The 23407-nt window shown below is 36.3% G+C and overlaps 1 protein-coding gene across 4 annotated transcripts in view; it reads left to right on the plus strand.

Annotated features, from left to right (window-relative positions):
- Positions 1-21831, plus strand: part of LOC103180419 (serine/threonine-protein kinase 32C) — an 80450-nt gene extending 58619 nt beyond the window's left edge. The window contains exons 4-13 of one of the 4 annotated variants that reach the window (XM_042337076.1): positions 3521-3694; positions 5218-5255; positions 5437-5526; positions 6483-6586; positions 6921-7037; positions 16499-16624; positions 16799-16930; positions 17093-17160; positions 18054-18131; positions 20341-21831. In XM_042337076.1, the coding sequence (XP_042193010.1) occupies positions 3521-3694; positions 5218-5255; positions 5437-5526; positions 6483-6586; positions 6921-7037; positions 16499-16624; positions 16799-16930; positions 17093-17160; positions 18054-18131; positions 20341-20467 (1054 nt within the window). In that variant the 3' untranslated portion in view covers positions 20468-21831. Of the gene's footprint in view, positions 1-3520; positions 3695-5217; positions 5256-5436; positions 5527-6482; positions 6587-6920; positions 7038-16498; positions 16625-16798; positions 16931-17092; positions 17170-18053; positions 18134-20340 lie in introns of those variants that run through there. The other 3 variants (XM_042337077.1, XM_042337078.1, XM_042337079.1) reach the window with 3 other exon arrangements.
- Positions 21832-23407: the final 1576 nt, after the last annotated feature.

Here is a 23407-nt window from a genome sequence, read left to right on the forward strand (position 1 = left end):
ACTAAAATAAATTATCTTGATGTTTAGTTTTATAAACCTTAGAAATGTGAAGCTGTTTTTTTTCTTGACAGTGCTATATTTAGATTGTGACTGCATTCTGTTGATCATTTGTGACATTTAAGTTGAAACATTTATCAATAGAAATGGGAAGCAGAGATGCATTTAGAAATCAATCCATTTGGAATTATGGTTTGGATGCTGAGGGAGAGTACCGCAACATGTGTAATAATAATATAATAATCCTTGCATTTGATATAGCGCTTTTCATGTCTTCTCGACATCTCAAGGCGCTTCACAGAATAGGCTGTAAAGTGAATTGACCATATATTTGTGGGCGAAATATACTCTGTGTACTGTCTATTTGGTGACATGAAGTTGAAATGTGTGTCCTGGACAGTTAATTGAACAGAAACTAAAATGTTCTTGAAATTATTGAAAATCAAATGTGCCTTTTATAGAACAGAATTGTTGAGTCTAGATAATATCTGATCCAAGTATATAATTCTGGGCTTTATAATGAGGGGTCTGGAGTATAAAAGCTAGGAAGTGCTGCTGCAGTCAGCAGTACACTTAAAGTGGCTGCCATTAAGATAGGAAGTTTAAGGTGGTCTGAATGAGACAGACAATTGATATTCATGGTTATGTTTCAGAAAGAAAGAGGATTTGATAGAAATGCTAATGTAAAACCAAACTATTACGGAATGAGTGGCTGCTCTGAATTACAAATGAAGTTTGAATTATCCATTTCTTGGTGTGTTTAGCATACACTAAATAGAAAATAATTCTGATTTTAAATGGAAGAGGAATGAACTGAAATGTAAACTATATCAGTGAAAGCTGATCTGAATACCTACACATTAGGGAACTGCATATGATTAACAGATGACCCACAATATTAATTAATAACAGGTATTCTTGGATAAAACCTCCGTGCTAAGAGTTCTGCTCTCCTTCTGTCAAGAAGGAGATTAAGTAGATAATGGAAGGTTGGTTACAGCAGGTTCATATCTGACTATTTTAATTAAGTCTAATAAATCGTTGCTACTCTTTTTAGTTCATGACAGTCTAGATTCTAAAAACTGTAAGTACAATCAACAATACTGTAGTTCTAGCATACAGTCGATGGTAGTATCTGTATTCAGCCTGTGTAATACAATGAAATAAAAAAGAAATCTCAAATGTATATAGGTGAGTTGGACCTCATTTTGATACCTTTCTAGCCACGCTAAAACTGTAGATGTAGAACTTCAGTCATATTCTATGATGTAGAATAATTGGAGCATGACTTTATTGGAAGGTTTACTGATTGGGATAACATGATCAGTTCAGAACCATCCATCTTGCAATAGTTGTCTCTCCAAAGCATAATCAGCATTTAAAGTTATTCCAGGTCAAGCAAATATATTTGCTGCAGGCTATAACAACTTACTTGAGTTTCTTATATTAGTGACTTACCTTATAAATGCTTTCCACATCTAATTTTAGTACTGAAAACAGTATGAGAATTAATCCTGCTACTTGAAGTCTATATTCCTTAGGGAAGCTATTAAAGCTTTTCTATGTAGCTGTGTGTATGTGCCTGCATAATTTATAACTTGTCCTTGTGTACTAATGAATGTTTTCTGAAATGAAATACTTTATCGCTATCCATTTTTTATTGTAAGTACAGATCCATGTAATGCACAGTCACTGTGAGAACAGGAACTGTAAAATTCGCTGTAGTAAAAACTGGAAACAGGTAACTAAACTTCATAGATTGCTCTGCCTACACATGCTAGCAAGTGGGCGTTAAATATCCTTTGAAATTATTCGAAAAAGAGAAGGGAGTTTCTCCTGGTCAATGGCCAATGATATCCTAAATTAAGTGATCATTTTGTTTTTTGCTGTTTTGGGGACCTTGCTGGTGCACATTGCTGCTACAATTGCCTATGAAAACAGTCACTTCACTTCACAGAAATTACCTGCATAGTCCTTTAAACATTTTGACATAATAAAAGTACAAGTTCTTTAAATTCTCACAACATTATACATTGGTTTGCACTTATGAGAGGCACAGGTTCAATCCGCTTGCAAATCACTCCTTCAATTTACCATCATTTTAGGGGCAATTTTTGTTTTGTACAAAATATACAGTCAATTCATTTTACAGTATATTCTGTGAAGCGCTGAGATGTCTCAAAGACATGATACGGTGCTATATCAAATGCAATGATTATTAATATTATATTAGGAAGTTTAGGAAGCAAAGAACAAAATAAACCAATTTCAGAAACTGTTCTTGCCACACCCAGATATTTTAGATGCCTAACCTCTAATCCTTCCTGATATAAAGGTAAGTTTACGTCCACTTCAGCGAGTGCTACAGCAATATAAAATGTTCTCCACTGGCCAAAGGAGACTGGCACAATATCTGGATCTGAACATGAACTGCATGATTATTATTTAAGTATCACATATTTTAACCTTTACTAAAAGCATTTCCCCCATGAAGAAGAAGATAATGTTGGTTTTCACTAAGACTGGGGAAACTGAGAATGCTTCGCAGATTATACTGTTAAGTGAATTGACTATATATTTTGTAGGTGAAACGTGGCAGCCAATTGTGCACAGCAGTGTCCCACAAGCAGTCGTGGATTGAAGTGACCATTTTATTATTATTATTATTGTTTATTATTATATCAGAATTTATTTCAATATAGAACATATATATCTATAGGACATCATACCCAGCCTCATGGACTTTGTCTGGTTTGAATCACCCTAGTAAATTCTCTACATCGTCTTTCTATGTTCATCTTCTGCTCCAAGAGCTATTTAAGTGGGATGTGCTTTTTTGAACACTTCTGAAATACTGTGAAGTTCATAAGACCATTTGAACTTGGTCAGTAAACTGCTGGCAATTAAGGTTCAAGTTTGTCCCTTGCAATTACATATGACGTTTTGCACTGTTCTCTGGTAAACGTATACTTAAACTCTCTGTTGGTAAGCATCAAGTGCTTTAAACTTTATATCTTTTGGGAGGTCATGTTGAAGCTCAGAGAGAGGTAGAGACAGTATAGCAAAAGGTCTTTTTTTTTGCTTAAATCAAACTTTTGTTTTTTTCGTTTATGTCAATTGTTTTGTCCTCTAAAGTAGTAAGTCATCTCATTATAGAATAATATAATGGTACAGCTCCGAAATAATCTGTCCTGGTGTTTTCTCCACATGATTCATCGAATCTGCTTGCTCCCTACACACTTTAATATACCTCTGTTTTAAGCATCTATCTGTTCCACATTCTAACCACCTTCTGTGTAAAGATGTTTCTCTGAATCATCTGCAACTCCTAACTCAGGATCATTTTACGTCCAGCTGTCTTGTAAACAAAGAAAGGTTGTAATAACCTTTGTGATAATCAACAGAAACCATTGCTGGGTACAGTTGTGTTCATGCTCCAGGTACAATTCCAGACACTTCGTTTTGCAGTAAAAAATAAGAATTTAATACAATGTTTAATCGTTCTTTTGTATCTATTCCTTAGGTACTCTTTTCAGGATGAGGAAGATATGTTCATGGTGGTGGATCTTCTTTTAGGTGGAGATCTTCGATATCATCTTCAACAAAATGTGCAGTTTACAGAGGATGCAGTAAAGCTTTACATCTGTGAGATGGCACTGGCACTCGACTACTTACAGAATCAGCATATTATCCACAGGTATTCAGAGACAAAATTGATTTATATCCCATTATTCTCCCTGCCTATAACACAAACTTGAAATCCTTATATATTACTAGATCATCCGATATGCTTTTAAGAAAAAAAATGACAGTGAGATAGTAATTATAATCATTACCATTTACTGGCTCTTGCAAGTTTTTCTTCTCTCAAACAAAAGACTTCTGTATATAGATGTGACCCAAATCTGTCTTAGGCGCTATGAATCTCATATAGTTTTCTGCCTGCTTCTGTGAAATAGATTAAAAAATATACATAACGGTGTGACTGTTTAAGAGTAAAGTTTATATAAATCACACAATATTTTTTTGAATACTCAATAGAATATGGAGACTTATATCAGTTCAACATTCAACAACAACAACAACAAAGACTTGCCCTTATATAATGCCCCACCAGGCAGGGTAGTGGCTTAGAGTGCTTTAAGTTTTTTTGTGGTATACAAATGCCACCATGTATGTTATTTATATTGCAAGGATTCAGCGTGATAGTTTGTGTTTGAACAATGTAGGTTGTAGGTTAAAATTACATACTGGAGGTTTGCAAGATTAGATATAATTACATAGAATATTACAACACAAAAGTAGGCCATCAGGCCCAATTAGTGTGCACCAGTGGTTATTCTCCACATATGCCTTCATTCCTCCTCTTCTATCTCTTCATTTATTCCCTTTATGAAACTTGCACACATCAGTTTTCCAGTTAAATACATTGATATTTACAGCTTCAACCACATCTTCAAACGGTGATTTCCATATTCTATGCAGAGTCGATCCTCCTAAACTTCTTTTTAAAACCGTTATTGGCAATTTTACATTGGACTCGTCAACAAGTAGAAGTTTGTGGGACACTGCTGTGAGCAATTGGCTATCTGTACTCTCCTGTCATCTCTTGAATGTAGTCTATACTTCCTCGGATGTTGGAGATGTACATCTCTTTTGATTCTTATACAGTTTCCCACAGTTGAATGGAGACATCAAAGTAACCTCTGCTCAAGCTATTGCTAGTCTAGATTTGTCTGAAAAATGTTGCCTTGCTGAAATACTTGCATTTAGGTGTTTTTTGATTGAGAAACTCTTCGCTTCGGGCATTCTGACAAAGATCAAACCCACATCCTACTACCACTTCCACTTTAATGTACCTTGAACATATCAACAACAACAACAAGATTCCATTTATAGAGCGCCTTTCATGTCGGGATATCCTTTTAACATGTTGTCTTTAACATTAACATCATCTAAACCCAGAACATTTAAGATGGGACTCAGAAGACTTGTGTAAAATTGTGCTGAATCAGTTGATCATTTTATCACTGCTAACATATTTATTGAAGTGCTTCATTGAACAGATTGAAAAAAGTGAATTCAATGAATGCAAATAGGGCTTCTGTGGATGCTTCTAGGAAATGGCATATCTGAATTAATGAGTAAGGCAAAGAAGACAATACAGACCATTAGGGAGCATACTCTTCAGTCATGGATTTACCTTTACTTCTCTTCTAGGGATATCAAGCCTGACAACATTCTTCTTGATGAGCAAGGTTAGAAAACAGATGTTAATTTACATAAAATTGCTACGCATTCAGTTTCCTGACAGATTGAATTTATCTCTATTAAGTTTTGCATCTGTCAGTGAAAATTATAAAAGGCCTCAATTTAATTTTGTTTTCTGGCATTTCAGCTGTTGCTTTCTGTTCACATATACTTGCCTATTGCTTTTAGGACATGCACATCTGACAGATTTCAACATAGCAACAATTATTAAAGATGGAGAAAGAGCAACTGCTTTAGCAGGAACTAAACCATATATGGGTAAGAACTAGGAAATGACAAGTCTTCTGCCACTGCAGATTACTCTCTTCACTCAATTGCACTGTGTGTTGGTATTTTACAAGTATTTCCACTCTTTCACTTCTCCTTATTGTTGCACATCATATTGCCCCAAAACACTCAGTCAATTCACTTTACACTCTATCCGTGAAGCGCTTTGAGACGACTCGAAGACGTGATAAGACCTTATATCAAATGCAAGCATTATTATTGTTATCATTTTCCTGGAGAGAGGAGGAGGCAGGTATAACCTGGTCCCTGGGCCAAGTCACTGTAACTATTTTGGAATATTAACTTGTTGTCCCATCTGTCCTGCATTACGGGAAAGCTAACATTTGCCAGTTACAGCAGCATATGTAATGAATACCCCAAAAATGAGATAATCTTCAATCTAAAATTCATTTGCATTTTTAGAACAAACCATATTGATGTGAAATCTGATGCAGGTTTTATGATCTGAAAATCAGGGAGCACATATGATGTTCCAATACAACAGGAACAATTTCTCACAAAACCCTTAAAAATCAATCACTTTGTATTTTCCTTATTAAGTGAATAAATATTTGACCAAATTACACATATTTACCTTGCATAAATTCGAGTTTATTTAGCACTATTCTATAAAATATACTATATAACATCTGCTATTTTAGAATATAGCAAATTTGAAGTAATATGGTGAGCCATTTCAGGTTTTCAAAATCAAATCAATTTAGAACAGAATCATATTTACTTATGATGTTATCTTTCTACAGTTAATATTCTGTTATTGCCATTTCATAATATTTTCTTTTCAGTTTTTGGTTTGGATTTGAAATAATCAGAAATAATAATAATAATCTAGTATCTAAACACTTCAGAGGATTTACCGAGTCGTGACTGTGTAGTATTGATGTATTGATTACTATTTAATTCATTGTTTTATTATCTGCTTGAAGCTCCAGAGATTTTTCACTCGTTTGTCAATGGAGGGACTGGTTACTCATTTGAGGTAGACTGGTGGTCACTCGGAGTCACAGCTTATGAACTTCTTCGAGGATGGGTACTGCATTCTATCATCACCTTTTATCACTGCATTTTTGTGTTCTGGAACTCCATCTCACAGTCCCTCCGTCTCGCCCCCTCCCTTGCCTCCTTCCAGACCTGTCTCAAGACCCTCCTCTCCGATCGTGCTTTTGGTCACCCTCCTACTCCTAACCTCCCCACCCTCCACCCCTCCTGATCCCAACCACCAGCTCGGGTGTGGATCCCTGACTGTCCAGCGCCTTGGGACGTCTTCCTGATGAGAAAGGCGCTACACAAATGTAATTTGTTGTTGTTGTGTTGTTATTAACCTGCCTGTTTAGCTGTTTGACAATTATTTCTTTTTTTTCTAGAGACCATATGATATCCATTCTAATGTGACAGTTGAGTCCCTCATTCAGTTATTTAGCACAGTGAGTGTGCAGTATACCTCTTCCTGGACAAAGGAAGTTGTAGCTTTGCTACGGAAGGTAAGATCTTAAGGCAACATCTATGTGTTCTTATACTTTGCAATGGAATCTTTTGACTCTTTTAGTTACAAGTTTAAAATTAAATTTTCTTTGCAGAATTGAGACAGATTTTACAGATTTCAACATAGCAACATTTACTTAAAATGGAGAAAGAGTATCTGCTATAGCAGGAATTGGTTGCTGGTCAATCCAAGTATTGCAATCCAATGTAATATACTGTAAATATAAAATTACATTTTCCAAAATAATGCTGTTTTCATTCTAGCTTCCTTTAAATATATCCTCTTAGCTATTAACTTCTAAAAGACATGCAAATTGCAAAAAATTGAACATATAATATGAATAGTTTGTGTGGCAACAGCTATATTGCCAATTTCTGAGGGAATAATGTTTCATTAAGAAACCAAATCTTAAGTGTTGTGAATCAGAACATGCCAATGAATGTTTATGTGTCTCTGAGTGGTGTTTGAAAAATTTGGAGGTGATATTTCTACCTCTGTCCTAAACAACCGGTCATACTTAGCTACTCTTAACAGTAGGAGTCAGTAATGATGCTGCTCATAACATCAAAAATCTAAGTGTTTTTATGTACTTTGTATATTTAATATTTGTGTAGTCCTGTAGCTCAGTGGTTAGAGCACTCACTTTGCAAGCGAGAGACCTGAGTTCAATTCCAGGCAGAGGGCGAAACCCTGGGCAAGTTTCCTTACTCCACACACCTCATAATAATCCCTCCAAAACTAAAAACAACAAATAAATTGGTCATTTTCAATCTACGACTGTTTGTGGGACATTGCTGTGCGCAATTGGCTGCCGCGTTCGCCCACAAATATACAGTCAATTCACTTTACAGTGTGTTCTGTGAAGCGCTTTGGGACGTCCTCCCGACGTGAAAAGCGCTATATCAAATGCAAGGATTATTATTATTATTATTATTAATGACAAGATTGAAGGCACACCAACTGTGCTTCCTACCTCTCTTCAGCCAACGCATTGGCACATCTGTCACTGTGATTGATGTAGACTTGTCTTGGATCTGCATAAAGTGTCTTACTCTAAATTATAATTTTAAGGACAAAATTGTTGTTTTACCAAATATATAGTGCTTACAATATTTGTTTTGTTTACTCATTGTTTTCTCAACTTTTAATGAATCCAAGTCACTTCCCTACTTATGGCCATATGTCACATACTACCCCAAAAGGTTTTGTTTTAAACGTTGTTGGACTCTTCATGGGATAATGTGCTGTGGGTACGATTAGTTAGGGAAAGATGCTGCGTGAGAACGTAAGATATTTATGGGAAGGCAAGAATGGTCAATAGTACCAAACCATTGATACCGTTGACCAGGTGACTCAGATTCTGAGATACAAAACAAACAAACTAACAAACAAAATTACATTTATAGAGTGCCTTTCACGTCGGGAGGATGTCCCAAGGCGCTGGACAATCAGGGATCAAGACCCGAGCATGGGGGAGGGAGGGGTGGAGTAGGGGTGAGAGAAGGCAGAGAGGTGGGAGCACGACTGAAGGCACGAAAGAAGAGGAGGGTCTTGTGATTGGCCTTGAAGGAGGCAAGGGAGGAAGCGATGCGAAGGAACTGTGGGATGGAGTTCCAAAAACACAAAACACTTTCCTTTCTCCATAGAAGCTGCCTGACCTGCTGAGTTTTCCCAGCTCTCTCTGTTTTTGGTTCAGATTCTGAGATAGTTTGGGTGTCAGACGTAGTCTGGGGCAACTCGTAGCCATTATGACGTCAATGTCGATTTGGTCAATTTGGGATATTTAGTATTTCCAAACGAACATGGAAATCAGTAGAATTACCATGTAAATCTAACCCTGTGGAGAAAACGAAATAGAGTATCAAAAGTATCTTTTTTTCAAAGAAAAGATTTTGTTTTTAAAATACTTGTGACAGTAATACCCTTAACCTAGTCTTGTCTCCTCAATGCTGTAGTTCAGGTAACGTGACGCACAACAATGAGAGCTGTGCACCTGCCTTGTACGAAGCTCTGCTCCGCTCAGTAATCTAGGTCAGGCAGCAGGTGGGCAGGATGTGCAGCTACAATTCCCTCAGCCCCTCAACATTGAAACTATCCACTCCATAGAATGCAAGGAGTTCTGCTGATTGATTTAAGTTGTAATCTAATGGCATGTAAATGATTAAATAGGCAAATGCAGTTATAAATGGCTTTTTAACGACTCCACTGCCAGCAAATCCTTTCTCAGACCTGCTTCCTGTTTAAATCCAAACTCTCAATCCTGTCTGCACCTTAAATGACGTCAGTTCTCTGTCTCCTTACTCAAGTGATTCTTCATATAATAATATTCCTTGCATTGGATATAGCGTCTTATCACATCTTCGAGACGTCTCAAAGCGCTTCACAGAATATACTGTAAAGTGAATTGACTGGATTCTTGACGGGATTGCGACTAGAGCTTTTGATCTCTTTTTGGAGCTTTTTAGTTTCTCTTTTATAGAATAGAACCAAACTGACACCCCAGAATCCTGCACCTGAAAGTTCGCTCCCACTTTGAAAATAGCAGGTGCATTAAATGGGCATCTGAGACAGAAGCTATGACAAAATCAGATTTTTTTGAAGTATCACAGTTTTAACCACAAGACCTTTGCAGGTCCAGCGTTCCTTTACAGTGCACTATCAATGACTCCATTCCATATCGTAGGGTGAAAATTCTGCCACTTGTCAATGAGATTAAGTTGCTGCAAATTCACCTGAAACTCACAACGCTCTGCACTTAGTGCAAAAATCTGTGCTGATTTAGTAGGCTTGAGTTACCTATGCGAATACTGAATGAAACATTATGGCAGAGCTGTGAGCAGAACATTGTGAATGACCGGAGCAAGACAATAAATAATAATATCAAAACATTCTTGATTTAATGCTTTCGATAAAACATACTTAACAATGATTCCATTCCATATCACTGTGTGTGACTTCTGCCACTTGTCATTTAGATTTTAAGTCTGTAACCAATTTATTTCAGCATTACGTGTTTAGTGTTGGGAATGGATGTTGGATTTGGTGCTTTATTTTAGAAACCATTGCCCTTGTGCTTATCAACTTCGAAACATGACCTCTTCAGTCTGTGGGGGTTTTCATAACTGACAGGTCGTCAAAATCATAACAGCCATCTCCTCTGCTTGTTCTCTAGTATAGTTGGCTCACGGCCTTCCCCAGTAGTATCTACACCTCGTACTTTGGATAGTACCCTGACACGAGGTGAAAAGATTTTATAATTAAATAAACAAGTAAATCACAATGTGTGTTTTACTCTCAAATCCCAGGTGCGCATTTAGTGACGACTGAGCTTCTGAACTGCAAGTTAGTTCATGTCTGAGATCAGGAGGTCTAGTGGAACTGAGCTGATGTGCAGTCAAAGCAAACCTGGGCTCTTTGAGTACTCCAAAAGGCATGTTTTATTCAGCAATATTGAAAGAAATTTTTGTCCTATACGACAGAGGGCAGGAACCAATGTTGTCTCTTCTACAATTAATTCAGTGTAAGATTCAGGATATAAAATTTTGTGGAACTCATACGGTTTTAAACGGATTAAATATTCTTAAAATGTTTAAACTATAGCTTCAAAAAATTTGAGTGTATTCCTACAAGAATATTGTGATCAATAAAACGTATAGCGAGAAATTCCACTTAGGTCTAGATTTACTCTATTTATATAGTATTTCAGGGAATATGGCAAATTGTTGAATTCAGACTTAATGTTTGACTTAAAGTCGTTTTTCTGCAGCTCTTAAGAGAATTTGCAGAAAACTGGTTTCAAAATTGAAGAATTTGCCAAATTTTGGACTCTCTGAAATGCTACATCAATAGAATAAATTTAGAACCAGGTGAAATTTCTCTCCCACAATGTTTTATGTAGAGCTTGTCTGACAAAATACTGTGAAGGACATTGACTTCATGAACGTTTACTGCATACAAGTGTAAAGTGGATTGCAAGGTTAAATAGCTCAGAGGTTGTGCTGCAAATTCAAATTGAATTGACCTGCTCAGTATGCATTCGGCACAGTGACTGTGACTTCCTCATTCACATCTCAGTCTGCATTTTCTTCAGTCTGTTGTTGCACTCCACAACCCTTGCAGGCTCAGATTGCTCTCCTCACTATAATAACAATAATATAATAATGATCCTTGCATTTGATATAGCACCTTGTCGCAACTGTGAAACGTCTCAAAGTGCTTCGTATGATTTACTATAAAGTGCAGTGTTTGTATATTTGTTGGCAAATGTAGGTAAATTATAGTTACCTCTGCATTTATTTTGATACTAAATCAATAAAGGAACATTTGGTCATTCTTTAAAGTGGTGGTAAGTGTGGAGCGGACTCATTTAACTTCTTTATCTTTAAACAATTTGAAATGTTTGTTGTTAATATTTTAATTGTCAGAAATAGTAAGCCAAATCCCAAGTCTCTCACTTGCTGGTAGAAGTAGAAGCCTGGGTTATTCTTCACCCACTGAAGACTGAAGTTTTAATTATTTGTTAAATAGTAAAGCTGGTAATTATAAATTTAATTAGGTTAATCTTAACCAATAGCTCCAATAAAGTATAGCCTTTATAGCTTCCTAAGTGTATAGGTAAGTCACGAAAGGCACAAGCAATGAAATTCAATGAAATCTGCACTCTGAAGGATGCCAATGATATTTCAAAATGGAAATATAGCTGCAATACTATTTACCCGAGATATCCACAACCTGCAAGATTCTAACTGAAGGATGCTTGCCATGTCATCCTAGATGTCATTTTGTCTTCTCCAATACTTTCAAATAACTGTTCCTTCCTTCTCCAGAAAACGTCAAAATGATAAATAAAATATTACTATTACTTAGAATCAAGAGTAGGCACATTGAACCTACTTCACCATTTTATTAATTCATTTGTTTTTTTCTTTTTCTCTCTCCATATTTTTTAATGTTCTTTCTTCCTGAATATCTCTTGCTCTCTTCTAAACACCTCAATTAATCTGCATGTGTGGCCTTACTGAATAGTACGTTTCACATTTTCACAACTGTACATGTGAAGAAATAGCACAATTTCTGAAAAAGTATATATTTCTATTGATTTAAATAATAATTTATTTAATTGTTTGGGAGTTGATAAGGAATTTATGTATTGTGAGAATGTGAAATTCACTGTCAGAAGCTTTGGTTGACGTAGAAATCATTAATGTATTTAAGTGGAAACTTGATGCATTAATGAGAGAGAAGGGAATAGAGAGGTATAGGAAATGGGATTAGGAGGCCTATATTGAACCTTTACCACTGGCACAGTCTAGTTGGACTGAATGGCCTGTAATGTTCTATGTAAATCTATGTACAAAGGAAGCTTCTGAATTAAAGGTGGAGCAGTCCACTGGATTGAGTAATAATTGGGTTCTAATAATTGTTGTAACATTAAATTTTATATCATAGTGAAATCTAAGGGCAGAATTAACAATATGGATATCTTGGAAGCTATAAGGGATGTGGATAGGAAATATGTAGCATTTCTTATATGTCAAAGTTTCAAAAATCCTTGTATAAAATTAACACACTTCGAGCAAGATCAGAGATTAGATGCTATTTTTTCTCTCCAGAGAAATAGAATGTCGCATAAGATTCCATCAATGCCATATTGATTAACTGCTGAAAAAATTAGATGAATATCTGGTTAAGTGTAGAATTGAAGGTTAGAAGTATAAATATAGACATAAGTCACCAAAATACGGTGTCAAAGAATATGGTTCCATTCCTGTTGGAATGCTGGAAATACCCCTGAGGAACACATCTTGTCGATGCCTAATAATGTAGAACGTACAGCTTTAGCTCAGTAACCACAAGCTGAGTTCTTCAATCAAATGGTTTATGGTCAGTTAAAACCTACAAGAGGACCTGGTCTCCATTACTGCTTTGCACTGTAGCATTTGTGAATCTTGATACTTACACTATCGGTATTGTGATAAGCAGATAAAGGTTAATTCTTCAATCAAATTAGTTGTCCCCAGGGTCTAAACTGGTTATTGTTTTTATTGATATTGGTGTTCTGAAGTTTTATGTAGAAGTTTAGTTATGTTTGGGTTTCATGTTCCAATTACTTTACAGTAAATATATCACTTGACTCAGCAGTGCCTTCATATGCTTCAGTGCAAAACTGCACTATAATATTATCAGTTCACAATGCAAGATATGGACGTTTTATTAGATTGAATCATTAGAGACTATTGTAAGAAAATTTATTCAGGATATCATCAAAAGTAGTCAGGCACCTGTGAACTAAAAAAAAATGAAACATTGTTCTAAGTCTCCTAGCTTGTTGTCTGTATCTTACTCCTTTCCATCTTGCCCTATATTGCACCCCTTTTCCTACCTAGCTTTTATATTGTTGCACTGTTCCTTGCTCCATATTTTTGCTTTCTGTGCTTCTCTCCCTTCCTGTGATGATCAAATTCACCCCTATTGCTCTATTCCTAATGGCACCACAGGAATATACAGTTTGTACTTTGATGCTCTCTTCCCTGGTACATGTAATCTGCTGAGCGAGATGAATAATCACAGCTAATGCTTCTAAAAACTGCAGTGTTATAAAGGGTATTTAATCATCATGTCTACACCGCACACATCCTAGTAAAGTCGCCAGATCCAACATGCCATTAGCATTGGTTAGATTGTCTGCTTCTGCTTCACTCTCATCTTGAAAATGGTGTAGATTAAGTGAGATCTGTGGGATTAGCAGTAGGGAGTGAAGCAGCATTTTCATTGATGAAGCCAGGATGAAAAATAACTGAGGTTAGTTTGGGATCGTGAGAGGAGAAAAGGGCAACGACATAGCTTAGTACCAATTGCATATCTTGTGGAGGAACAGGAGCTCTACTGTTATGTTTTAGGGATATTGAAAAAAATTAGAATTTAGTTTGTGGTAGTTTACTGTCTTTATGATTCCACCAGTAAAAACTCAGTCTTGCTAACAATTCCTCTTTTGTCTTACGTTTTTGAAGCTTCCTCTTTGCTTCAACTTACCCCTACAGCTATATATTGTACGTATAATAAGGGAATGGCTGGTATAAGTATAAAGGAGTGGTGCTACAGATATATATATTTTTAAAGTTTTTAACTTTCACTTGCCCTCTGGTATCTGGAATGAATCTGGTATATTTTTTCAAATGTGGGGCAACCTTGTCAAATTTAACAGTGCTCCACCTCCAACAGCCAAAGGCAGGTGTGAAATTTCTCTGAGGTTACTGAAATCTAGTTCATTGACTACAGGTTGAAAAACACCTTTTCCAGAGTAGTTTTTAACATGTTCTTGTTTTTCTGTTGTTGAAGTTTTTTTTAAAACTATGGTTGGATAATTCATTCTTAACCACAATAATATAATAATAATCCTTGAATTTGACATAGCGCCTTATCATGTCTTCGAGACGTCTCAAAGTGCTTCACAGAATATACTGTAAAGTGGATTGACTGTGTATTTTTGTGGGCGAAACACGGCAGCCAATTACACAAATGCTACAGAGCAAAGCAGGAATGGAGACCAGGTGTGGGTGAATGGATGATCTTAACTGGCACAAAAGTGGCTTTTCAAACCTCCTGTTTCTAATCTGGTGAATATTTCCCTGACTGAACTGAAGGTAAAAGTGGTGATTGATATTTACCAATTTTAATTCTTTTAATTTTCGGTGTATTGATTGATGAATTGCTAATGGTATGTTGCCAAACAGGGGCAGACATGTGCACTGTTATAACATTGCAGCTATCTGTCAATCAGCTTCAGTTATGAGCAACGGATCCTCCCAACGAAAACAATCGATGCTACATTCATTAATTTCTTCAAAGTGATCGGAATAAGTACAATATATGCTCGGGATATGGTTGGAGGTTATATAGGCAGGTGCAGACTGAGATATTGTCAAGACGCAATGAAGTGTGACGATAGATGGATAATTTAGAGCTTTTGTTGGATAGTTTTTATGATTAGGAAATATCGGTGCAGAATTTTCCCACAGAAGATAGTTGATGGGTGGAGTTCTTAATAAGGGGACATTATTTTTGCATGATTTGCAACATATGTGAGTTTGATCAGCTGAACGACCTTTTCCATGCTTCCTAATGACTTTACTGAACTTACTTGATGCAATTATTAAACCACAAGAGTAGGTTTGGGACCTGTGGAACCATAGATTTTACGTCCATGCTTTGTCAGTGCTCTCCTACTGTGACTAATTAAAGATGAAAGCATGTTCCAACCAATGAACTCTTGACGTAACAGTTACTTAGCTGGAATTCACTTGCATTCTTCCTTTAATTGGACAATGGCTTTCTCTGGCATGATGAATGGGGAGCAGCAGCAGAGAGCCAGGCACTATTTGCCTTAAAGCTGCATTTTTTTTGACTTGTTTTGATGGTTTGAAAAATAATCATTGCCTTAATAAATCACAGAGTTAGTAATTTAAATGAACCTTGGGACAAAATATTGATCTGGTTGCTCAGTATGGGAACTAATCCCACGAGCCTGCATCCAGAGCAATAACAAAGCCACTGTTTCTATTTTCCTTCAGAATAAAGTTACTGTTTGGGATATTTCTTAGTCTTCAGTGTTCTAACAGCAATTTCTGTAAGCAGAACTCTGTCCTGTATGATGTGGAAGCTGCCCCCTGTTTTACACACTAATAATAATATAATAATAATTCTTGCATTTGATATAGTGCTTTTCACTTCTTCTAGACGTCTCAAAGTGCTTCACCGAATATACTGTAAAGTGAATTGACTGCATATTTATGGGCGAAACGCGGCAGCCAATTGCGCACAGCAGTGTCCCACAAACAGTCGTGGATTGAAAATGACCAATTTATTATTTTTTTGTTTTGAAGGGGTTATTATTAGGCGTGTGGTGTAAGGAAACTTGCCCAAGGTTTCACCCTGTCTGGAATTGAACCCAGGTGTCTCGCTTGCAAGGCGAGCGCTCTAACCACTGAGCTACAGGGACTCCACACTGCCCTTGCAGATGGCCAGCAATTCCCCCACTCATGCGTCTGAAGCTGAAGCTACTAACTCAAGTAATAAGTGCTGTCAAGCAGAGTAATTCGCCCAAGTTGTTTTCAAAAAAATGAAAGTTATTAAAGTTTTAACCAGTTCATTTTTAGAGAAAATACTCTTAGTGAATAGTCCTTAAATCCTGTATCAAATAAAATTAAGTCTTAAATACTGCAATAGCTGAAGAATTATCAGGATATTGTAGTGGAATGCAGGCGTATTAGATTAGGTGGACAGAAACTGGAATTAGAGAAGTGGGTCCAAACACAGACAGTGGATATCTCAATGTGGTTACACATTATTAAAAAATCCTGCAAAAAAATCTGATCAATATTTATTGATATCTAATTTATTGTTTAATACTTATAAATACTTATTTATAATTAAATACACAAATGTTGGCTTTGTTTCCAGTTACTTACTGTCAACCCTGAGCATCGGGTCGCCAGCCTTTCAGAGATTCAGAGCTGCCCCTACTTAACCGATGTCAACTGGGACGCAGTTTTTGAAAAGAAGATGGAACCTGGCTTCGTTCCGAATGTAAGCAAGACAATTCTGCATTGAATGAAACCGTTTAATTCTTATCACACAACCCACCAATCTTTCTAGATGTGACCCTAATGCTAAATGTGCAACTATTATGTGGTCACCACAATTAGCTTGGAGACGGTGCCTGTTTCAATCAATAACTACAGTTATTTGCCAATTAAACAGAAAGGTCGGCTGCACTGCGACCCTACATTTGAACTAGAAGAAATGATTTTAGAGTCGAAACCGCTGCACAAAAAGAAGAAAAGGCTGGCAAAGAACAAATCAAGGGACAACAGCAAGGATAGCTCCCAGTCAGTAAGTCTTCCCAGCGTTATTATGTTATTAAACTAACTCAGACTATATAAGATGTCTGTCTGTCTGTCTGTCTGTCTATTTGTTTGTCTGTGTGTATGCATGCATGTATGCATGCATGCAATTCATATTCTTGTAATTATGTTCTCTTCCTTTCTCTAAAAGGATAATGAGTATCTCCAGGAGTGTTTAGAAGTAGTGAGACAAGAATTTATGATCTTCAACAGAGAAAAGTAAGTATGGTAAGAGCATTTTATCATTAATCTTGAAGCTACAGTGCAAATTAGACTGCACATGAAGAATTCAGTTGTCTGAAATGAAACGAGATCTAACTCCCTAAATTGCGTTCATCCAGGTAACTTCACAGTTGTCTTGTACGGTTTATTGAAATATTTATTTGGAATGTATAACATGACACATATGAGAGGTTGAACTAATGTTGTTTGGAATACTAGTGTAATTCTACCCATGGTGGACAATAGTGGATTTACCAGTGGCTCTGCCAATGGAGAATCAGCTAAAAAACCCATTTTTGCTTCTGTGTGCCAGAGTTATATTCGAATATCCAGTTATGGGTATTATCCAGTCGAGCATCTATCAGTTCATGTACTCAGTACTGAACAGTAAGTATTCTGTTTGGGATCTTTTGTTTGATGAATTGTGCCTGAGACACAGTTGGAGTCCCGTTCTGTCAGGGCAGGATACCAGACTGAGCTCTGTGTGAGAAATATCGAGGGTAAAAACTCTACTGCAACAGGATCAATTCCAGCTCCCAACTGGCTTTGTCCCCGCACACAAAGAGGAACATCAAAGCAGAGATCTTTGCAACCTGGAGCTCTGGCAATAGACAGCTGCTGCGAATGCTGTTTTACTGCTGCTGGCCAGTCGAGAAAAACAAGTCACCGGTGATATAAACACGGGTATTGATTAAAGCCAGCAGGAAAATGCAGCCAATAAGTAACCAGCAAAGCAAATTTGTTTTTGGTAGTTAAAAACAGTTAAGCATCAACTTGAGGTTGGTTGTTTAGATTTTGTAAAATTAAAACCAGCTCCGTTTTAGCAGGAATATTCTCTGTGTGAATCCGTCATTCAGTTTATTTCAATGTAAATATTTTTAAATGCCTAGGGAGAAAAATCAATGCAAAGTTTTACCAAGATCAAAACCTACAGTTTGGACTGGCAGCTGTCTTCCTTTTAGAAAATGGTAATGACACGGGTTTAATCTTTGACTAGGTCAAGCATCGTTCTCAATCTTTGCCTTCTGCTGATTAGTCCTGCACAATTCTGAATAAGTAGAATTAAATTTCCTTGTGTGATTTGGAATTAAGGTGTGAAAGGTGGAGATGACTCCAGGTAACCTGTGGATTTGTTAAGTGAATATCCCTAAATGAGTCCCTGGTAGTTTTTGTTCATTGGATTAAGTTGTCCAAATCGTCATTCCTATTTATTTATTCATTCATCCTTTTCTTGGAATCTTGTATAATCTCCACGACATACGTTAATGTTGGAGCACACTGACTATTGACTCAGATATTGAGTATTGAGTCTTTGAAGTGTGCTTGCTTTCTATCATTAGTGTTGTGTTGAGCTGTTTTAATGTGATCGCGTGCTATAAAAATGCACGTTTTCTTTCTGATTGTGACCAGGAAGGTTTCAAACTCATCCTAGGGTGTCTTTTTTGTCTTTTCCCCATATTCTATAATTATTTGCCCTGGAGGCTAGAAGGAAAAAGATAAGCTTTAGTTGCCTAAATTCAGACTGCTCACTGATGCCAAGTATAAGAAGTTAAGCACGCTCCAAGGAGCTCTCCTTTGTGTAAGTCATCCTTTATTCCATTATTTAGTTACTGAGGTGGGTGATATGCAGGGCTTCACAGGGAAGCACTACAAAAGTCAATATTTGGAGAATAGGTTCTCTAAATTAAAACGAATCTGGGACATAATTAGGGATAAACACTTACAATTCATAATACCTTAAAGGCCTGGAGTTACCATCTGCTTTAATATTCAAACTGACTTAAAGGTGCAGTGCTCCCCTTAAAGTACGATTCTAACATGCTTTGTAAGGTACCTTTTTTTCTTTTTTTAAATTACTTTCGAATTGCCCTTATAGAGTGATATAGTTTGCCTTTTTTTTACTTTTTGAGCTATCAGTCAAACTTGTATGGGTAGAGGCCTCTGTCAAACTGCGAGTTTGTGGTTCTAGTAAAATTCTAACCTTATGTACTTCTCTGAATTGTATTAATATTTGAAGAAGTGATCTGAGACCTTACAGCAATAATACATAGATAAACTAAATTAGTATTTATGCAGTTTTGCACCAGATTCAGATATCTGCACAGAATTGTAACTGAATAATTCTGGTAATTCTCTTTGTCAAAGCACCTTTGTTGTTCAGTTTGTTCCAGAGATGAGATTTTGCAGACTCACATTAACCTGCAGCTCACAGACAGTAAAATTTGTTTTTTGTTTCTCTGAAAATAAAATTGTTAAAAAGCAAGGCAAAGCTCTTTAAAATCGTACCATGAAAGCCTATTATGGGGCACTGCACCTTACTTTTACAATAATCCAATTAGTCTCTCTTCAACCCTGTATAATCTCAAGTATTTCTTCAAGATAAACCATAACAGATCATACTGCAGCGATCTCCGTTAACTGCCCAACAATCACAAACAATATTACATTTGCTTTTGTTATTTGCACTTCACGTTGCCTTGGTCTGGGATATTTTCAGTGAGAATGGTGATATTCTGGTAATATTCTTAACCGCTTAAATTGCCTCCCCTCCAAAAATCAAAAAATCGTAATTTGTAATCTGTTAATCACGCTTTCCCTCTTCCTCATAATGGCTTCTGCACAGGAAAGGATCAGTTTCTGTGTCAACAATGGTTATTATATGACAAGGATAATAATCCTTGTATTCACCATATGCTCTATTAATAATCCTTACATTTGATGTATATTGTTTCATCAATGCACATCGTAATAATAATTATTATATAACAGAGTAATTACTCTATTAAGCCGATGATCTAGATCTAAAGTTTTCATCATCATGCTTCAATCAGAATGAGGTCCACACAGAAATACTGAAAGTCACCATTAATAATGAGCTCACCTTTTCCAGCTCAGGATTCCAAAAACCTCTCCTTCCAATTAAATTTATAAATAAGGGCTTGCAATTCCTGTGGAAAACCTGGCCTCAGAACATCAGAACATGTTTTTTTTATAACCATTCAAAGATCTACACCCATTTAGTAACTTGTATACTTTAATGGTTAATACACATTTTTAATTTACCACCGAAAAACTGAACCTTTGCTGTTCGCACCTTAATTTATTTGGTCAAGGGATGCGGTGAGCTAACAGTAACATGATTTCAATTATCTTCTACTTTTTAAAAACTGAACATAGGTTGAAAAAAATGCCAGGAGAGCTGACACCATCTGTATCAAGGGCTGAAGCAGTTGCCGAAGATGAGGGTGAAAGTGGAAACCTGCACATGTGTAGCTCGGTCTGTTCTTCTACAAGTAGCAGCTAGGACTGAGGTTAGGCTGCTCTTTCCATTTGTCTTAACGTTTCTCAGGCTGCTTCACTGGGCTAGTAAGCTTAACAAAACTTTTCAACAGCTTTTGAAAACAGATCGTCCATGGAACAGTTTTTAGAAGTTGAGTGAATCACAGTGGGGATAAAAAAGAGCATTGCTCAGTGAATTTATTTCATGTATTTTAGAAAGAAATGGATCAGTAAACTGGATGATTCTCACGGAATTGAAAGGTAGATATTCTCTATGCAACCACATTATGGCACATCATGTCATGAATTTAACAGGAATTTGAATGCTTAAAACAAGCTTTATCTGTATTTCTCATTATTTAGTTTTTGTGCTTTGACAATAATATCTTGCTAACAGTAGGTGAAAATCTTGATTTAGGAAGGACCATTGCATGTAAAATATATTATTCAAACAAATTTGGCACAAAAACAGATTGATAACTTACAGTCATTTTATTACACATAAGAAATTGTCAAAAGTATTGTTGGACTACATTACCGTACATTAGAAATAAACAATGATTTCTATAGCTTCAGAATCTTTCATACGGGGAAGGGAGGGAGGGGAGGGTTGGGAGATATTGAACTGAAAGGTTTTATGTGTAAATAGTAACAGTGTTTCATATCCACAGTTTTATGTGGAAAGCTTTGATAGGAAAAAGTGTTATTAAACCAAATTTTCATACAAGAGCTTACACTGTTGCTCAAAAAAAAATCAGATGTGCAGGCACAACATGGGTGAGATGGCCAAAGCTTTTATAGCACTGACATTTTCATTTGGAACATGCAATTAGCTGTATTCCATTAGCATATTACCCAATGACTTGAAATGATAATAATACTCAATTTGTTACATCAAGTGCATACTGTCGCTTTGAATGATGTACAGTGTGATCAGTTACAAAATGTTATAGCAAAGTAGAAAAAAATGAATGAAATGCCCATTATTAGTGTTTGATATCATAGTTGCTTAATGCAATAGGCTATTATAATTGATAGACGAGATCCTTAAGAGGTTTTCTGAGACTGAGCATCAGCAGTCATGTAGCTCAATTTGCTTGATGATACCGAGAAATCATTCAGAGATAACGACAAACAGTAAATTATATTTTAAGAACCTACTGTATGTATTCAAATGTTACTTATGTATTTTTTGTTGCATGGACAGTACATTGTTTTGGATTAAAGTCTGGTTTATCCAAATTAGTTCAATTGAAACAAAGGTTTTCAAAAAAACGGTGTATCTCTGCATTATTGAGATGTTGAATTTTTAATATTGAAAGAAATGGAGCATGATCCAGTTTCTTGCTGTAATAAAACACATGCAAATAAATTTGTTCTTGTACATAACATTGATTTAGCATGTATATTTATTGCACAAAATAGTTTCCTAGTTTTCAAAATATGAAATTAATTTGAGATGGAAAGTGACTTAAGGTCACTTCAAAAGGTTGACCTACTTCAAGTTGTGTTGAACTACAATTTATTTCATTGGAATTAATAACAAACCTAGGGTGGATTTGAATGTAATATCGTGGCACATATTGAAGCACTACAGTAGACAGTAATCTATTCTCACTTAATTCACAGTGTAGGATCTGATCCCACTCTAACTGAACTGTAGAATTGCAATTTATGATTGTTAAATGGGCTACAGTGGTTTCTATTAAATTTTGAAATAGTAGCAAAAACAGTAGTCAATAAATAAGATTGGGTGGGGGGGGGAGGAATGTGCACAGTAAAAGTTAGTCATTGTGTGAACAAAACTACTAATTACTGCACATGAAGGTACATTTCAAATGCTGCCACAACTCTTCACTTCCATATTAAAGGAAACTGGAGAACCCACTATGAGTGCTCATTTCAACTTGGCCACATATACATTCAGTCAATTTATTAGTCCATGTGTAACCCCATTCCCCTTTGGGCCTTTAGACTTCATTAGTGGATATGGTGGTTTCAGTCTGTGCCATGATATTGGCTTCAGGATAGTCTGTCGACTGCATCAGTCATCCTGGAAGCAACTTAGTACAACTCTGGCACCAAGGAAGCAACTTCAGTGGCTCTCAGCAGAGGTGGAGCCGTCAGATCAGAGTGCAGCCTGACTGCTTTATATTGATTTATATTGATTTTCAAACCATTGTCTGATATTACAGTGATGTATTAGAGTTGGCACTCAAGGTTACTCATATTCATTAACGCAAAACCCTGTGTGGATTTGATTTTACAGAATGACAAAACTTGGAAAGATATATCATGACCAATTGTTTGTTCTCTAGTAACTAATGACAATGTGTTATTCTCTCTCACCATTCAATTTCTCACATCTCTTGTTCGAGCGATATATACTGATATCAGTGCAGCTCAAACTCAAACTGCTAAAAAAACAAACGCACAAGATCCCAGTTACAAAATTGTATTTTGTGTTAATCCAGATTACATCTAATGTCTAACAATAGGGTAGGAAATAACAAGATATAAAACAACATCATTACTGAATTCCCTGTCAGCTTCAGTGGACTAGTTCTCACCCTTGTGGGTGGATGTCTCTTTCACTCACTCATTCGCTCGCTCATGTTCTCTCCTCACTGTACCTTTCAACACAGGCTGCATGATGTCTACCTTTACATATATCTCAGATGCTTACTGAACCGTTCAACTCGCTTCACTTCAGTAAATTATGCGGAGCTGCTTTGAAGTATATTTAGAATATTTGAAAAGTCATTATTTTTACGATATTTATTGTGAAATATTGTTACAGCAAAAAGGCCCCTCTGTAAATAATGAAATTTGAACTGCAGCAAAGAATGGCACTATATATTTTTATGTAGAGGAAATAAAACAATTCAATATATTGGAACCGATGTTTGATTTTACTTACGCATATTTAAGTATTGTCACTGTATCCCCTAGCAACTTCATGAGG

The sequence above is a fragment of the Callorhinchus milii genome, unplaced genomic scaffold (genome assembly GCF_018977255.1).
Source record: "Callorhinchus milii isolate IMCB2004 unplaced genomic scaffold, IMCB_Cmil_1.0 Scaffold7, whole genome shotgun sequence".
NCBI classification, from domain to species: Eukaryota; Metazoa; Chordata; class Chondrichthyes; order Chimaeriformes; family Callorhinchidae; genus Callorhinchus; species Callorhinchus milii.